This window comes from Vollenhovia emeryi, unplaced genomic scaffold (assembly GCF_000949405.1).
Source record: "Vollenhovia emeryi isolate VEMERY1.0 unplaced genomic scaffold, V.emery_V1.0 DF939849.1, whole genome shotgun sequence".
NCBI lineage: Eukaryota > Metazoa > Arthropoda > Insecta > Hymenoptera > Formicidae > Vollenhovia > Vollenhovia emeryi.
In genome coordinates, this window is record NW_011966517.1 from 192 (window position 1) to 17,990 (window position 17,799).

Sequence of the window (17,799 nt, forward strand, 5' to 3'; positions counted from 1 at the left end):
TCTTTCTCTCTCCCTCTCCCTCTCTCTAACACACACGCACACGTACATATTCTCTCACGCACAATACATAGACAACACAATATATTACTTACTTGTCTCGTCTCCTTTCTCCTTTTTTCTCTCTTCTTTTCCTCTCTTCTTTTCGTATCTTCTTTCTCTATTATTTCACTTTAACCTTTATATAACCCGTCAATACACACGTATCATATCGCAAGCGATACGATATGACATGTATCGTATCGCACATGCGAGACAGCCAATCAGCATCGCGGAAAAGCGGCAACAATACTTCGAGATATGCGACTAATCGACTTACATGCCTTTTTTAGATAGGGATGCAGTAGAACCTCGATTAATGGCTACTTTATAATTACTTCATTATTGACAGTAGGCCAATAAATCATGCAGCTACGTTAGTTTAGATGCCTTCGGCACAGTAACACGTGAAAAGTATCTCAAAGGACCATTTACGTGAGATAAACAATATTGAAAAATTTTTAATAAGAGATTCTGCATAGATTAATATGTTTATAATATATCTCCATTTAATTAAATTTTTATCTTGACGCTCAAACATGCCATTCTGCGTTAAATAGAAGTTCTACTGCATTAATAACGTAAAATACAATAATAATAAAATAAATATCTTTTACGTCCAAAGTTTGTAAAATTATTTGAAAGTTTGGTACCTCCTCTTTCTTAATTCTCTTAATATAATTAGTATTACGAGAAAGATGTTTCTAAATTTATATCCCTCTAAACACAGTATTGCTTAGAAAAAAAATTTGAAAAGTATATAGAACAATACACTTTTACCACTTTTTAATCACATATGAGTTACATGAAGATTCATCTGTGTTGGAAATCCCCGTATTCCCCTTGACTCGTGTGGGAATTCCTTGGCGCTCGATCTGAGCCGCGATCACGCATAAGGCCGCGTGCTCCGCAAGGACAAGTCGGGGGGCGAGACGCGTAAACAGTGTATACGCCGCCGAGTGAGTCGCGTTCGGCAGTCGCGTCCGAGCACTTCGTTCCGCGCACGGCTGGTTCGCGCTATTATCGCTCGGCTGTGCTTTCGAGTGCGATACTCTTTATACACCAGTAACGATTCGCTCAGCTGTAAACTCGAGTGCGATCGTTGCATAGTCAATAGAATAAATCCACCCTTTTGTTCGCAATTTACTCATTATTCTTGTTTGTCCGACTTTATGAGCCTTCCTTGCCGCTCCCGCTCGTCAGTGCTCCGTGAGTTCCGACGTGCCTAGCGATCGCGCGGACGCGCTGGCATTCAAGTAGACTTCCCGGCGACAATCTGTTTTAAACTTCAGAAATGTTTTTATCAATTTTGCCGATAATGTCATTATCATTTTCAGTGGAAGTAGTAGTATTATCATCTTCAAAATCAGTGAAAGTAGTAGTAGTAGTTTCACTTTGTTCATGATGTTCATCTTCAATAGAGGAGTCTTCTTCGGTTTCAGGTCCAGGAAGATTTTGTTTTTTTTCTTTTCAATGCTTTAATTTCCATCTATCAAAGAATAAACAAAAATAAGAATAAACATGGAAAAGAAAAAAGTTCGTATGGTGAGTTAATACTTACGTTTTAGCTCGACCAATTGATTGGCGGAGAAATTCCTTGATGTTTCCAATAATATCTTCCTCAGTTGCATCAGCTGCAAATGCTATTCCTTCATGTTTTGTATGCCTAGTTGCACCTATATATAATTTAAAAAACAAAGATAACTTTAGAAACATGTCTTGCAGAGGAGATAAAAGAAATATTTATTTGTATAAAGAAATATTTATTTATACAAAGTTTAAAATAAATAATTAATTTAATCTTTGGTTCAATAAATAGAGGAGAAAACTAAAAAAGTGAACCAAGTTATAAAATACATGCATTGAAAAAATTAAGTTATTATTATAATAAAAAATACACATTATTAATATCAATTAAAGGCTTGATTGACGCGATGAACGGAAAAAAATATTTCTAATGCAGATTTATTTATATTGAAAATTTTTATTATGAAAAAACAATACTTTGCAGCACCTTTTTTATTTGTTCCAAATTTATCGATATTGCTATTTGTACTCCAGAGCTACATGTATTTTAATTATTTTAGTAAAATACAAATAATAAATCTTATCGTGCTCCTGGGCTTTATCCGAAAGCTGTTCTTAATATTATTCGCGGTCATAATATCTATAAAATTATTTGAAAAAATTTACAAATCACAGCACCTACTAGCCCTTTAAGGAGACTGAATTGTATTTTGCCTTTTCCTCCAGTCCAGCTATATTTTTGTGCGAGAGTGCAATGTATAATGACATATTATATTAAGAAAAAGTAATAAAAAATCCAATTTTTTTATATTACTCACATTCATCGTTCTGCAAAAGTTTTTGCAATTGTAAACCCTGTCGTCCTGTTAAAATAAGAAAAAAATTGTAATTTTTAAAATGATAAAAATTAAGGAATATTATAGACAATTGTATTAGTTAACCTTTTGTAAATTTATCGAAGGAAGAGATGGACTCATATGGCACTTCATCATTCTCATTGGTTACGTTCAAATCTATTTAAAAAATTTAACTTTGACATATTTTTCGCACATATATATGTATGTATATAAGGTGAGTGTGTGTGTGCGTGCGTATGTGTGTGCGCGCGTGCGTGTGTGTGTGCGCGTGTGCGTGTGCGTGTGCGTGTGCGTGTGCGTGTGCGTGTGCGTGTGCGTGTGTGTGTGCGTGTGCGTGTGTGTGTGTGTATAGTATAAAAATATTTTATTATTGCCCTCAAAACAAAAGTATTTAAATAATAAATAGAAAATTTGCATATACATTGAAATTACTTACCAAAGTTTCTATCAGTATTGTGTTCTATATTTGCAGTATTAACTTTGTACATATTCCTTGTGGAGTTTAGTTCTTCCAATGAAGATAATTCATTCTCTGAAGCTGATTTTGAGCTTGATTGAAGTACGAGTGATTCATGAGATTGTTTAGAAGTGACAGTAGTATTTTTATCCATTAATTCACGAAGTGGGCTTATTTTAGAAGAAACATCTTTGCCTTTCATTTTTGAGTTGCTAACTCTTGAAGTATTTTTATATGTATGTAATGATTTAAGAAATGCTGCTGGTGTAGAGGCAGATGGTTTTTCTTTCTTTCTAAAGACATGAACTCTTGAACTAGCATTATCTATATATTTTAATTTCAGCAAATGTGACTTTGCAACAAAGGGATTTTTTTTTATTCCTCTTTTGATGTCTGCATGTTTGAAGGAAACCGAGCAACATTTCTATCTGTCTTGTCTGATTTTTCTGACTCTGAAAGTGATTCTACAATAGGAAAGTCCCACTTTTTTTTTATTGGTTCATGCGTTGAAACCATTTGTTTGTCTTTCTGTGTTGACTGTTCCTCTGAAAAATATGATCTTGTAGCATCTTTGTTTTTTTGAGTGAATTGAAACTGTGTTAGTTCCTTTGGAGGTTTAGGAATAGATAATTTAATTTTATCTTCGTATACTGTTTGTTTTGAACTGTAGTCATTCTCTTCATCAGTATCAAAACCATATCTATGAATAGCTATTCTTCGACGTTTTCCTTTCCCTCTTAATTCAGAGTCAGTACATATATCTGTGTGAATTTCAGCATCTTTTAGTTTCTTACGGGCAGTATCATATGAGTCTAAATAGAAAAGAAATTTATTAATGATAAAATTAGCATAAAAATTTTTTCTTTTCTCCAGTACAATTATTTTTCCATAATTTTAACATACAGATTTAACTTTGGGGTAAATATGATATCGCCAGCAATTCAAAACAATGATGAGTATTTTACATAAACGACCTACACTGGCCAATGCCTTTATTTATTATAAAAACGACGTTTCGGTCCTGGATTTGGACCCTTTTCAAGTGATCTGTAATAATGTATAGTTACAGTATAGTTCAAATATACAGTATAGTTCAAATAGTTACAGTATAGTTCAAATATAGATTAAGAGAGATTATGAGTAAATCGTGAATTTATACCTGTTACTTAATTATCCCTGATCTCGTATCGTTCGTTTGGCCAATATCTCTATGTTAGTAGACTGTGTACAAGCAAGAGAGTACCATAAATAGAATAAATAAGAATAAATAAGATAAATAAATAAATAAATTTAGTATATTAGTCAAATGAATAAATAAATAAGTTAATTTAGTCAGTCACATAATTAAAATTAAAAATGTATATATATATAAAATTTAGTCAAGGAGATAAGATTTAAAATTGTATATGTATATAATAAAAATGAGAATAAATATAAACTAACTCAATAAGTAAGTTGGTGTAATGGTCAGAGAAATAAGATTAAAATTGTATATATATATAATAAGAATAAGAATAAATATAAACTAAATAAATAAATTAACTTACGTATTAGTCAAAAGAATAAGAGGGAGAAATTTTGATTGCACTCTTTAGTTGGAGAGTGCAAAGTCAATTGAAGTTGCATTGTTAACTGTTGAAACACAAGTAAAAATGTCCCGAGATGTGTGTTGGACGAGGTAACAGGTTGAACTGGTACTCTCTTGCTTGTACACAGTCTACTAACATAGAGATATTGGCCAAACGAACGATACGAGATCAGGGATAATTAAGTAACAGGTATAAATTCACGATTTACTCATAATCTCTCTTAATCTATATTTGAACTATACTGTATTTATTTTATATAAGCTTAGTGACGAATTGTATATTATTACAGATCACTTGAAAAGAGTCCAAATCCAGGACCGAAACGTCGTTTTTATAATAAATAAAGGCATTGTCCAGTGTAGGTCGTTTATGTAAAATACTCATCATACAGATTTAATTTTCTCTTACTATAGCTACCTAAAATCTTAATTACTTTGATTTTATTCCAGTTTTTGTTTTCTGGGTCAGTGAGTTTCTGAACACTTTTGAAGTACTCAGATGTTTTCATATTTGGCCAAAAACATGTTACATTATCTTTTTCTGTACAAAGCCACTTTGTACAAACTAAATTAAAATATCCGTCTTCAAACTCAACTATGCTGAATGCCATTATGTCTAACTAAACAAAAAAATGTTATTATGTAAAATGTAAAATGATTATGTTAATTATATTCTACTAATGATGTAGTAAAGGAAAAGTGGCATAACCATTTTTGAAAGGCAATGCTACATATTTCTGTCTAATTTCATTTACAGACCAGTATTTTAATGATGACAATTCATAGACGTGATAGCAACTAAGACCAGATGATGGAAATGTTGAGGGCAAGAAATCTTCTCTATATAAAAATTTTCGACCTATTAACATTATATCACTATCATTAATTTTACTGGATGCAAAATTTTCACACAAAATTATGGCGCCATCTGTAAGTCCACAAAAAGAATCAGCTTCTTTTGATATATTAAATGATATACCACAGGGTAAGGAAAGAGATTTAAATTGAGGAGAACAGCAATCATTGACTAAGGTCCATCTGTATGAATACCTGCAAAGGTTAATTTTGAAACGTGTGTCTCTTTTTTATGATTACTATATTCAGAATATCGTCGTGCTATCTGTTGCAAAGGTTTTTCACCTTTCCTAATGAAATGTTTAAACATTTGCATAAAATTTTCAAACTTGAAAGCACTAAAATTATCTAAATGACCAAATTTTAAAACGTCTTGTGATAGATGAATTAACCCATGGATATTATGACTAACATATGCTTCACCATACAAGATCTTGTAGCCTTTTACAAAGAATACAAGAAGTTGATGAGCATAGTAATTGAAACTTATACATAGATTCGGGCTGGCCAATATACGAATTGCTACATGCAACGATAAAAAGTTATGATAAATATCTTTGTTCAGGTGACGGAATACAACAGGCCCTAAGTATAGAAGAATTAACCTAAATTCAGTTGCTTTATATCTACGGACAAATTCTAAAGATCGAGGTTTTCTAGGAAACTCAACCGGAATATTTTTCCTTACACTTATTAAATGTTGAGATATCTCATTTATTAATTTGCAGCTTATTTTAACTTTACGATGCCCAAACAAGAGAAAAAGAAGCAATTTCTTCATTACCCCTAAACAGACAAGGTGCATGTTCAAACAAGATCAAGCCTTGGAATTTCACTTAAAATAATAGTACCTTTATGATACTCTGTCTGAGATTGCTGAAGAAATTCTTCGTCAGTCCTCAAATCACAATTTACTTGAGGAAAGGTTGTTCTGTTTTCCATTCTAATTCCTTGCTGCTTACATTTTGTACATCCATAAAGAGCATTGTTACCACATATCTTTAACACAAAAGATTTTGCTGGGGCATCACAACAAAAGAAACTAATCTTTATGGCGATTAAACGATTATTAATTATTAACCCATTTTGACACAAGTCTTTTAATTCATCCACAAACTCTCTCAAAAATATATTACTACATTCTGGTTTTGAATAACCATGATAAATTCCAACTGGAAAAACTGTAGAAGAACCTTCTTCTGAATATGATATAGGCCATAAGGCACTGGATGAAGATGTAGATATCGGTACACCATCTATATTAAATGTCAGTTTCAGTTCTGTAAGATTTGTCTTATCTTTGTATAAAATACAAAGTTGCTTAGCTAGACCATTATGCCAGTACTGGCCAGGAAAGACATTGCGAAGTGGGATTGGTTGTAGTAATGTTTGCATTAAAGCTCTCGGATCTGTAGGTAATTTGCCTTCTGGATGTTCAGAATTTAAAACTGTAAGCAAAGACCGTAATTGATGATGATTAATTTTAGTATCTAATGCCCATTGTGCAAGTTTATCTTGAAAAGATATACGTTCACAATAAGTATCAAATTCCTTATAAGAATTACTAATTTCTTCATAACTGTTATCAATAGTGCTACATTTTGCACAGTGCTGGCAACAATCTTCATTATGAAAACATTCTCCACAATCAAGGAAGCATATGCATTGACTACATTTCTCACATAAGTCATACAATTGAAGATATTTATCATAAGATGACTCTTTTAATATTGCAGATAAATCTGATGCTACAAGACAATCTTCAATAATGTAGTCATGATAAAAACATAATTCATTATGTTCAAAATTTCTTTGTTGCTCACATTCTAAACGATTCGAGTCATGTAAGTTTGAGTTAACTATTTCATTACAAGAAAAGAAAACAGAACTTTCAAAGTTATGCCCAACATCCTTCTCAGCAGAGGAAGAAGTAACATTACTAATATTCCTAACAGCTTTATTCAACAATTGATTCCGATACTGAGGTCTCAAATCATACATTGGTTTAGTTTTCCTCATAATTACCTCAAATCGACCGCACCAAGAAGATGCGTACCATGAAGATGCGTACCAAGAAGATGCGTACCACGAATATGCGTACCTACAAAAACCAATTATAAAAATAATAGCACTAGAATTAATGTTATTTTTTCTTAAAAGCCTTGGGGTGCGTTCCGTTTCACGCATGATATGCATAATGCATCATTTATCCTTGTTATTCACCAAATATTAAATAAAAATAAATGATGCATTATGTGTTTCATGTATAACTCGGATCGCACCCATAGAAAACCAGAAAATTTTACTTAGGATACATTAATAATAAAGAACATTCTCTCAAAGAAAATGTTAGCGCATGGTATCATTCACATCAATCCACGATCGCTCTGCGTTAATATGGGGCGCTGACATCTGTTGTACATTGACAGTACTCGTACTACTAACGCTCGCGCCTTCACTCTGTACGCTCTCGAGCCCGCGCTTTATTTTATCCCGCCTGCGCTTTATTCGACTGTATTAATAAACGTGTTTAAGTGCAGACTGCCGTGTTACTATACTGACCCCGGCTATCCTTACGATAATCTTAACAGGTTATGGGCCCAGGTGCGTCGCGATAGTTGAAATAGTAAAAAGTGTCAGTTACGGCGAAAAGCTAACCTGCTCAATCATGTACACCGCGGGCGTGACGCGAATCGAGTGTCTCGGAAAGGACAATTACGATACATGGAGACTTCACATGGAAGCTCTCCTCGTCAAGAATGATGCCTGGTCGTACGTGAGCGGCGAGCTCGCGAAACCCGAAGTCGTGGCCGGCGACGCCGCGTCGGAAGCCGCGCGAAAAACGTGGGAAAGAGGCGATGCTAAGGCGAAATCCGATATCATTCTGACAATCGGCAGTTCCGAGCTGAAGCAGATTAAAGGCTGCATTACCGCACGCGATGTTTGGCTGAAGCTGGAAAGGGATATACCAATCGCGGGTACCCGCCAGGAAAGCTACGTTATTAAAGAGACTAATACCCGTATTCATAGTCCTTCCTTGAGGAATAAGGATTCCTTGTTCCTCATTCCACGTTTCAGAGACCTTCCTTGAGCAAACAAGGAGCCTTATTGGCTCCCTTATCTCAAGGGAGGTTGCGAGCTTCCTTGAGGCGGCGATTGCAACCTTATTAACGTATATAGATATCTGTGTTGATTGAAATTGAAATAGATAACGATTTTTTAAATTATTCGGACGAGGGATTTGAAGATGAAAATGATGCGGAAAATGATTTTCGATGGCGTTTACCAAAACGATACATTCGTGACTGGGAAAACCCTATTGAGTTTTACGAAGATGTACCTTTTAAAAAACGGTATAGGTTCGATAAAGGAGCTGTGATTAATGTTCTATTACCACTAGTGAATGAACAGCTACAGAAAGACGATAACCGCGGACTCCCGATTTCTCCAATAATGCAGCTTTTAATCACTTTACGATTTTATGCAACAAGTAGCTTTCAAGTATGTAAATTTTAATAAGTAATATTGGACCTATATATGTAACACAGCTTCGTTAAAAGGATATGTAAAATTTGGTTTTTGCTTCAAAATATAAGTTTCTCGTATATTTGGTATATTCTTTATTCAGATTGTTAACGGAGATATTAGAGGATACAGTCAAACATCGGTATCGCGCATTGTTGCACGAGTGTCAACAATTTTAGCATCCTATGTAGGGCAATACATAAACTTCTCTACCCGACAGCGTCAAAGGCAAAATATTGATAGATTTTATGAGGTAGCGAATTTTCCATGTATAATAGGATGTATCGATTGCACTCATATACGTATTGCCAATCCTGGACGAAATAATGGAGAGGTATTTCGTAATCGAAAAGGATGGTTTTCATTGAATGTGCAGGTATGTTATTCAATATCCGTATGAAAAAGAAACATTACAAAATGAGCTAAAACAATATTTATTGTATACTGCAGGTTGTATGTGGGCCTCGAAGAGAATTTTTGGACATTGTTGTAAGACATCCTGGTTCAGCGCACGATGCTATAATCTTTGATCGAAGCGGTGTTCGATGTCGTTTCGAATTGGGACACCTCGACGGGATTTTACTTGGAGATAGTGGATACGCATGTCGAAGATATTTACTAACTCCTGTATTGAGGCCCGATAACGATGCAGAAGTTAGGTATAATAATGCACATAGGAAGACCAGAGTTATCGTCGAACAGCTATTTGGAGTTTGGAAGCGCCGCTTCCCATGTTTATATTACGGGTTAAGAACAAAACTAAGTACATCGGTTGCAGTTATTTGTGCTACTGCTGTTTTGCATAATATATGTATTAACCATGGATTCGTGGAAATTGAACAAGAACATGTACAGAAATATTCGAGGCTGTTTTGAATCGAGAAGAAGATGCCATTGGACTTACACATAGAAGAGCTTTTATATTAAGGCATTTTTCGTGAAACATGTGTATTAAATAATGTTAAAACTATTAACCAAACTATTAATTGAACTAAACTACTTGATTTTATATTAACATGTTTGAACACATTATGAAAGATTTAGATTAAAAAGATAGAAAAGTAACACATTTAGTACTAAATATACTCTTTGGTATAAAGTTATACGCGACTTATACAACATATAATACATATAAAATCGACATGTACTATAATAAATTAGAATATATGATTCTTATAAGAAACTTTCACAGCTGGTATTGTCGACAAATATGTATCTTAAATTATAGTAGATTCGGACTGCATTTGTACTTTTTCTTCAGCCATTGAAAGCTTGAGCAATGCTATTTTGACCTCCGCATCAGCAGCTTTCATTTTCATCGAATGAAGTTCCCGCTGCTGTTCAATTGCTTCGCACAACTTTATTAATCTCAACTCTTTTTCATCGTTTAGATTCCGAAAATTTTTTTCAATCTTGGATGCTGGAATTTGGTTATTTTGGTTCCTTTTCATGGTTCCGCCCGCAGCAATGTTCTTTACATTGCACATTGAATATTGGTCTTTGGAATTTTCTGTATGTAAAACTATTTGTGAAGAAACATTTTCCATATCATCTGCTATTGATATCGAATCTCCATCCTCGTTATCACTAGGGATTAATTGCCTTTTTGAGTTACTTTTTATATGGTCTGAAAAAAGATAAGTACAAACAAATTAGATTAACAAACGCCATATGAATTCAAAAAAATTGTTTTTTCAGGTCAAGTAATAAATACAAAACTATATCACACATTCTTTTTCAAATTGAGCTGTACTGTCAAATGGACACGGCACTTCAATGTCTAAATTTGGAGTGGTAGCATCCATGAAGTCCATGACTGGATCAACGGGCACTGCTGGTGAAACGCCTCCACCCGTCATAAGACGTTGAACTTTTATCGAAGTATTTAATTTCCTTTTTCTAAAATAACGTTTCATAAATTAATATAATTATCATTTCTAATATGAATGTAAACTATATTAAACAAAGCAGGTAACATCCACAAAAATTTGAACAATATGTGGGTTATTCATATAATTATATTAAGAAAATTATTAATATACTTTTGTTTCATATTATCCCAGCATTTTTTTAATTGTTTGCTGGTACGAGGTGGAAAGCCTTGGCTGCAATATCTCCTAGTTACCCTTTCCCAAGCTTCAGCCTTATCTTTTAGATCCGCTGCTCCTGTTTTTTTATTTTCGATGGCTTTTTCGTCCGATATCAATTGAGCAAGGAGCATTCGCTCCGTTTCGGTATAATGGACGTTTTTGTCCATAATTGCATTCATATATTGCACTTTCAACTTCGAGTCGGATTGCCCGATAAATTTATCAGTGAGTATCACAATAGTTGCACTGTCGCACGAACTTGGGCGGATTCGTTGTCCCACGACAGTTTCTCCTCCACCCTAATTAATCGCGATTAATGTTAACTGACATTGATGCAACCGCCTACGGGAGATTATTACATACAAAGAAAATTCGCACGTATCAAAGCTGTGTATTTCAAACAAAACGCTACTCACACGTCATGCGACGCGCTTTTCAGCACAGATTAGCACTATGAACGTTAAAATTATGAGAAAAAGTCGTCTCGACTCTTGTCGACATATCCAATCTTGCGAAACATCAAGGATATTTTTAATACCACCATAAGTAATCTAAAATAATTATAAATCAATCATAATAATTTCTTTAACAATAGAAATGTAAAACTAACTTTGTTATAATTCCTTTAACAATATAAAACCGATCTTTTTTTCATCACTCGAAGTTTCGGGACGCATGTACAATTGACAAAACGATAATAATTAATAAAAACGCACATATTGCAAGCAACCTTAGGACACATACCCGCATGCAAAAGTAAACTTTGGTTACACGACCAATGTTGATTAGCGTGCTAATTGTAGCATATCAAGACGTATGAGAAACGAAAAGAACGAAAGGTCAAAACGCATACAGTACGAGGATCGGGGCGACTCACTCTTCGGACGTTTCGGAGCTGGTTTGTGAAGCCCATGACGGGATACGTCGCCACCACTCTGTACCGTAGTAATTTTGCCAGTCTTTATTCCAGTACTCAGAAGGCTGAGCGCATTGATGTCTTGTCATCGACGGAACACCAGCGTCGATTCACTCTTGTAGCCTGACTTTTTGAGGTTATATTTAGGTTATATTGTACTCCGAACAGTGACGTCAATCATAAATTACCAAAAGTTCCTAGAGAACAAGCTCCTTCTAGAAGGAGACCTTGAGGTCTCATTATGAAACAAGGCGGCCTTGGAGATTCAAGGAATCCTTCATGGAGGCTTCCTCCGTCCTTAAGATAAGGAAGGACTATGAATACGGGTATTATGCTTCATCGAATGGAGGAAGGCAGTGACGTTCGCGAACATATAAGTAAGTTTTTCGATGCAGTCGATAAATTACAAGACATGCAGGTCGAAATTCATCCCGATGTATTGGCAACGATGCTTCTATATAGTCTGCCGGCGAGTTTCGATAATTTCAGATGCGCAATTGAAGCTCGCGATGAATTGCCCGCGCCCGACACACTGCGTGTCAAGATCGTCGAGGAAAACGAGGTGCGAAAGGGCGAGACACACAATACTGGTGCCAAGGCTATGTTCGCGAATAAACATAAGGGCCGAAAACGCGACATCAAGCCGACCGCGCATGAACGCAAGGACAACACACCAGCGGACGACAAAGGCGTTAGTAAAATTCGCTGTTACAAGTGCAACAAACAAGGGCACAAGGCCGCAAATTGCGTTTCCAAAAGCGATAAAAACCAGTCAGCGAAAAGTGCCGAGCAAGTGTCGTTACGTGCAGACATCGCTCTACAAGCCAGCGCAAGTCACGTCAAGTATGGTGTTTGGACAGCGGCGCTACCACACATCTCTGTGGTGATCTGGAGGCATTTTACGAGATAAGCGATTCAAGACCGGGAAAATTAAATCTGGTTAACAGTGCTTCAACCGAAACGACCGCTGAAGGCAAGGTAATGGTCACGGCCAACGTAAATGGAGAAAATAAACTCGTGTCGCTAAGCAAGACTTTACACGTTCCGGACCTACGCACAAATCTAATGTCCGTAAGCAAGATAACGGATAGCGGTTTCGAAGTACTATTCTCTAAAGAGAACGCGAAGGTACTGGACAGAAGCGGAGACGTCAAACTGGTCGCGGACAGAATTGGCGGTCTATATTTCGCATGCGAAATCAAGGACAAATCCGACTCGGAACCTAGCTGCGCGCTATCCACATCAGTCAACCTCTCGGATTTTGAGCTGTGGCACCGCAGGCTTGGCCACGTGAACACAAGAGATCTCATCGAGGCGCAACGACATGGAACAATCAACGGCTTAAAATTCAATACCAAGGAATTTACCTGCGAAACCTGCCTCAAAGGAAAGATGACTCGCGCACCTTTCCCCAAGAAGTCAAATAGAGTTTCGGAACTACTCGATTTGGTTCATTCGGACGTTTGCGGCCCCATGCGGGTCGAATCGATGGGGAAGGCAAGATATTTCATCGAGTTCATCGACGACCACTCGAGATGGAGCGAAGTTCGATTTTTTGCGACACAAAAGCGAGGCTCTTCAGGCTACTAAAGAATTCATCGCACTCGCAGAAAATCAGACAGGTAAAAACGTCAAATGTTTTCAATCTGACAATGGTTTACAGGCAAGAACTTCGATATCTTCTTGAAAGAAAAGGGCATCTCCAGACGACTTACGGTTTCATCTGCTCCCCGGAGCAGAACGGAATCGCAGAACGACGGAACCGCACCCTCCTAGACATGGCGAGATGTCTGCTCGTCCAATCAGGGTTACCTTCCAGAGGCTAAAGTCGCAGATCCGACTGGAGGACCTAGGCATCGAAGGGTTACGACCCAGGAGGGCCCTGACCGGAGCACTGGTCCTTGAGGTGACCGGCGAGGACGCGAAGACGAAAGCGGACCAGCTCGCAGAGAAAGTGCAAGGGGTAATGGGGGGAGAAGAGGGAGTACGAGTCACCCGCCCTGTGAAGCTGGCCGAGGTCCGTATCAAGGACCTCGATGACTCAGCAACACAAGAGGAAGTACGGGACGCCATAGCGAGAGTGGAGGAATGCCCACCCGAGAGCGTTAAAGTAGGCCAACTAAGAATGGCGCCTAATGGGCTGAGCACAGTGTGGGCCCAATGCCCGCTGACGGCAGCCAAAAAGGCCGCGGTGCCCGGGCGCATAAAAATTGGCTGGGTAGCCGCAAGAATAGAGCTGCTGGACGCGAGACCACTTGTCTGCTACAGATGCCTGGAGCGTGGACACGTGCGCCAGCAGTGCCGTAGCAACGTGGACAGAAGCGCCACATGCTACAGGTGCGGGGCGGAGGGGCACAAGGCCCAGGATTGCAGTGCCGAACCGAAGTGCGCGGTATGCAGCGAGAAGGGGCTTCCGGCGAAGCATAAGGCCGGTGGCAAAGGGTGCAAGGCACCAACGAAGAAAGAGCTGAAGAAGCGGAGCAAAGCGGACCCGAAACGGCGAGGGATGGACATTGACCCCCTCCCTGGAACAAGCGGAGGGGCCGCAGCAGAGGAAGAAATGGAGGTTGAAACCTCCACACCAGGAGCCACAACGCAGAGGCCACTGGAGAGGAAGAAGGGCTCGGAGGAAGCCGTCGAACCGGCGCCTTCACGCCCTTAAGGGTGCTACAGGCGAACGTCAACCACGCTCGCCAGGCGCATGACCTGCTAATGCAGAGCATGGCGGAGCGTGGTTGCGGCCTGGGAATCGTGGTGGAACCGCTACGGGTCCCGGACCACCCTTGCTGGATCGGAAGCACCGACAACTCGGTCGCTATTATATATATAATAAATATCAAAGAGTAATTGTCTAGCGGCGCACGGGGGAGCAACATACCCCGTTTGTTCGCGGAAAGAGGGGAGAAGGCTGGGTGATGGCGAAGTGGGGCCCCATCACAGTGATGGGGTGTACATTCGCCCCAGCCTGACCCGGGCGGAAGTTGAGGACCGCCTGGAGGAGATGGAGAGGCAGATCAGCAGAATACTACCGGGACCCATCATGATTGCGGGCGATTTCAACGCGGCGGCAACACTTTGGGGTTCGCGGCGTTCAAACGCGAAAGGTATGGAGGTGGGGCCTAGGCCTCCACCTGGAGAACAGGGGCACCACCAGCACATGTGTGAGACCCCAGGGGGAGTCCATTGTCGATTTGACATGGACTTCCCCTGTGGCCGCGAGGATGATACGGTCATGGGGGGTGGCGGAGGACCTGGAGATCCTGTCTGACCACCTCCCCATCATCATTGACCTGGAACCGCCAGGCCGAGAAGAAGCGAGAAGGGACACGGATCGACGACCCCTTAGGAGGGCCACCAAGAAGATGGACCCGGACAGGCTGCTGGCGTCCCTGACCGTCGAGACATGGCGAACAACGACGGAGGAGAGCGTAGAGGAGCGGGTCACATGGCTGCGTGCGGCCATGACCAGGGCCTGTGATGCGGCCATGCCAAGGGCGGCCTTCGTCCCCCGGAAACAGGCCTACTGGTGGTCCGAGGAGGTAGCGCTGCTGAGAGTAGCGGTGGTTAGGGCGAGGAGACATCTCCAGCGCGCAAGGCGGAGGAGAGGAAGTCTCCAGGAGGAGATAGATAACCTGCTGGAGGAATACAGAGCGGAACGACGGGCTCTGAAGCTGGCAGTCAGGCACGCGAAAGAAAGAGCCTGGGAGGAGCTTATTGCGACACTAAATGAGGACCCGTGGGGGCGCCCCTACAAGCTTGTAATGAACAAGCTCAGCAAGGGGGCGCCCCCCACGGTGGAGGCAGTAGACCCGCGCCTCTTGGGGGAGATCGTAAGGACCCTCTTCCCTGAGAACAGGGACGCAGAGGTCCAGGAACCGGACGAGGCCCCAGATGAGGGACACCCGGAGAGAGAGGAGGAGCTCCAGGTCACGGACCAGGAGATAGGAAGAGCAATAAAGAGGCTCAAGGCTGGCAAAGCACCTGGCCCGGACGGAATACCGGCCGCGGCGTGGAAGATCGCCATTGGTGAGCTGGCGGAAGAGCTGAAGGGCATTATGAATGCCTGTATGAGGCAGAGGGAGTTCCCTGAATTGTGGAAGGAGGCGCGCCTCGTACTGATACCAAAGCAGGGAAAACCGGAGGAGTTGCCCTCAAGTTACCGCCCGATATGCCTCCTGGATGAGGCCGGGAAGATATTCGAACGAATGATCACGTCCCGCCTCGTCCGGAGTATAGAGGGCGGTGAGAGTGGAGGCCTGCACGAAAGGCAATATGGCTTTCGTGAGAACCGTTCGACGGTAGACGCCATCAGATTCGTGAAGGCCCACGTTGAGAGGGTGACGGCGGGGGGGGGGGGGGGGGCAGGTGGTGCTCGCGGTAGCACTGGATATCGCGAATGCTTTTAACTCCCTCCCCCATGCAACCATCAGGAGGGCACTGGTGGACCTAGGGGTGCCGACGTACCTGAGAGGGGTCATTAATAAGTACCTCTCGGGGAGGACAATATCCTGCAAGGACCGAGAGAACGCGACCAGGTCCTGGAACGCGGAAAGTGGCGTCCCGCAGGGCTCGGTCCTAGGACCGGTCCTGTGGGACGTTGCGTACAAGGTGTTGGAGACGGCCCTCCCCTCGGGGGCGGTGTTAGTGTGTTACGCTGATGACACACTGGTGCTCGCCGAGGGGTGGAGCTGGGAGGAGGCCACCGTCATCGCCAACATCTCGGTGGCATGCACGGTCCGGGCCATCAGTGGACTGGGCCTCAAAGTGGCGGCTGGGAAAACGGAGGCGGTATTCATGCATGGAGGGAACCATGGGCCGCTCCCGGAAACCCACATCGTTGTGGGGGACATGCGCATCAGGGTAGGATCCCACATCAAGTATCTGGGCCTACTCCTGGACGAGAGGTGGCGCTTCGGGGATCACATCCTGAAGCTGGCCCCCAGGTTGGACGCGACGGCGAATGCCTTGTCGCGTCTGATGCCCAACCTGGGGGGCCCCAGTGGGAGAGTAAGGCGCCTGTACGGAAATGTGTTACACTCCATAGCACTGTACGGAGCGCCGGCAGTGAGTGCTGACAGGAAGGCGCTGGCGACGCTGCGGAAAACGCAGAGACGTATGGCGGTCAGGGTCACGCGTGCGTATAGAACCGTGTCGCACGCGGCGGCCACACTCCTGGCTGGCATGCCCCCGGTGGACATATTGGCGGAGGCGTATACTTGGGCCTACGAGAGAATCAGGTAATTAGGCGCGAAAAATTATCTAGCGGCTACCTAAAAACCCATAACTCGTACTTATCTAGCCGGGGCTAGACAGTGAAGAACTTGCAAAACAAAAAAAATAAATTTTTTATTTGTTAAGATATTTTTATTCTCTCTACATCAGTAGTAGTACCTTCTAATCTCTTAATGTTATCTTATACTTAAAATATCATATGTGAAAAATTTGTTTTACCACTGCTGGATTCGAACCTGGGATCATCAGCTCTTCAGTCTTCTATCTTATGTCCTCGGCCACTCGTATAAGATAAAAGTTACATCTTATATAAATGATTTCGTCATAATACATAAATATATGTATATTATATAACGCGAAAACTAAATATTTAAGTGTGAGGAGAATAATCGACTGTAAGCGACTAGCTAGAACATCTATCTAGTCAGTACTATCTAGCTACTAGCCTCTAAATCGAACCGACTAGATTCATTGTTGCTCGCATATTGCGCCAATATTGCGTAATAATATTAATCCAATTTTTATATATAATCCAATTTTTATATATTGATTGCTCAGTAATATTGTAATAAAAATTCGTTTATTACAAAATTATTTTTACACTGATATAACAATGAAACACATACTTATACATGTGCATTTATTCCATGCCCCATGTTGGCTTTATATATATTAGGAAATATTGGCCAATGTAAACGCAATGCAGTTTACTTCTT

At 40.5% G+C, this 17,799-nt stretch overlaps 2 protein-coding genes and 1 long non-coding RNA gene across 3 annotated transcripts; 1 reads left to right on the top strand and 2 right to left on the bottom strand.

Moving 5' to 3' along the window:
- Positions 1-2,826: 2,826 nt before the first annotated feature.
- On the bottom strand, positions 2,827-4,686 carry LOC105556675. The gene is made up of 3 exons (XR_001008555.1): positions 4,425-4,686; positions 4,037-4,098; positions 2,827-3,924 (listed from the first exon to the last, which is right to left on the bottom strand). It is a non-coding gene; the product is annotated as an uncharacterized LOC105556675 (long non-coding RNA).
- Positions 4,687-7,988: 3,302 nt separating this feature from the next.
- LOC105556676 (putative nuclease HARBI1) lies at positions 7,989-9,721 on the top strand. The gene is made up of 4 exons (XM_012003769.1): positions 7,989-8,340; positions 8,529-8,821; positions 8,949-9,221; positions 9,296-9,721. The coding sequence occupies exons 1-4, from the start codon at positions 7,989-7,991 to the stop codon at positions 9,719-9,721; spliced, it is 1,344 nt and encodes a 447-aa protein (XP_011859159.1).
- Positions 9,722-10,062: 341 nt separating this feature from the next.
- LOC105556677 (myb/SANT-like DNA-binding domain-containing protein 3) lies at positions 10,063-11,102 on the bottom strand. The gene is made up of 3 exons (XM_012003770.1): positions 10,888-11,102; positions 10,575-10,744; positions 10,063-10,472 (listed from the first exon to the last, which is right to left on the bottom strand). Exons 1-3 carry the CDS (start codon positions 11,100-11,102, stop codon positions 10,063-10,065), a joined length of 795 nt encoding a protein of 264 aa, XP_011859160.1.
- Between the last annotated feature and the right edge of the window lie 6,697 nt (positions 11,103-17,799).

Bases quoted from the DNA above. Each gene is read 5' to 3' on its own strand.
- LOC105556676 (XM_012003769.1), top strand. From the start codon at position 7,989: ATGTACACCGCGGGCGTGACGCGAATCGAGTGTCTCGGAAAGGACAAT. The intron at 8,822-8,948 runs GTATGTAAATTT...TTCTTTATTCAG, and splicing joins ATGCAACAAGTAGCTTTCAA to ATTGTTAACGGAGATATTAG. The intron at 9,222-9,295 runs GTATGTTATTCA...TGTATACTGCAG, and splicing joins GGTTTTCATTGAATGTGCAG to GTTGTATGTGGGCCTCGAAG.
- LOC105556677 (XM_012003770.1), bottom strand. From the start codon at position 11,102: ATGGACAAAAACGTCCATTATACCGAAACGGAGCGAATGCTCCTTGCT. The intron at 10,745-10,887 runs GTATATTAATAA...ACGTTATTTTAG, and splicing joins TGGGATAATATGAAACAAAA to AAAAAGGAAATTAAATACTT. The intron at 10,473-10,574 runs GTGTGATATAGT...ATCTTTTTTCAG, and splicing joins AGCTCAATTTGAAAAAGAAT to ACCATATAAAAAGTAACTCA.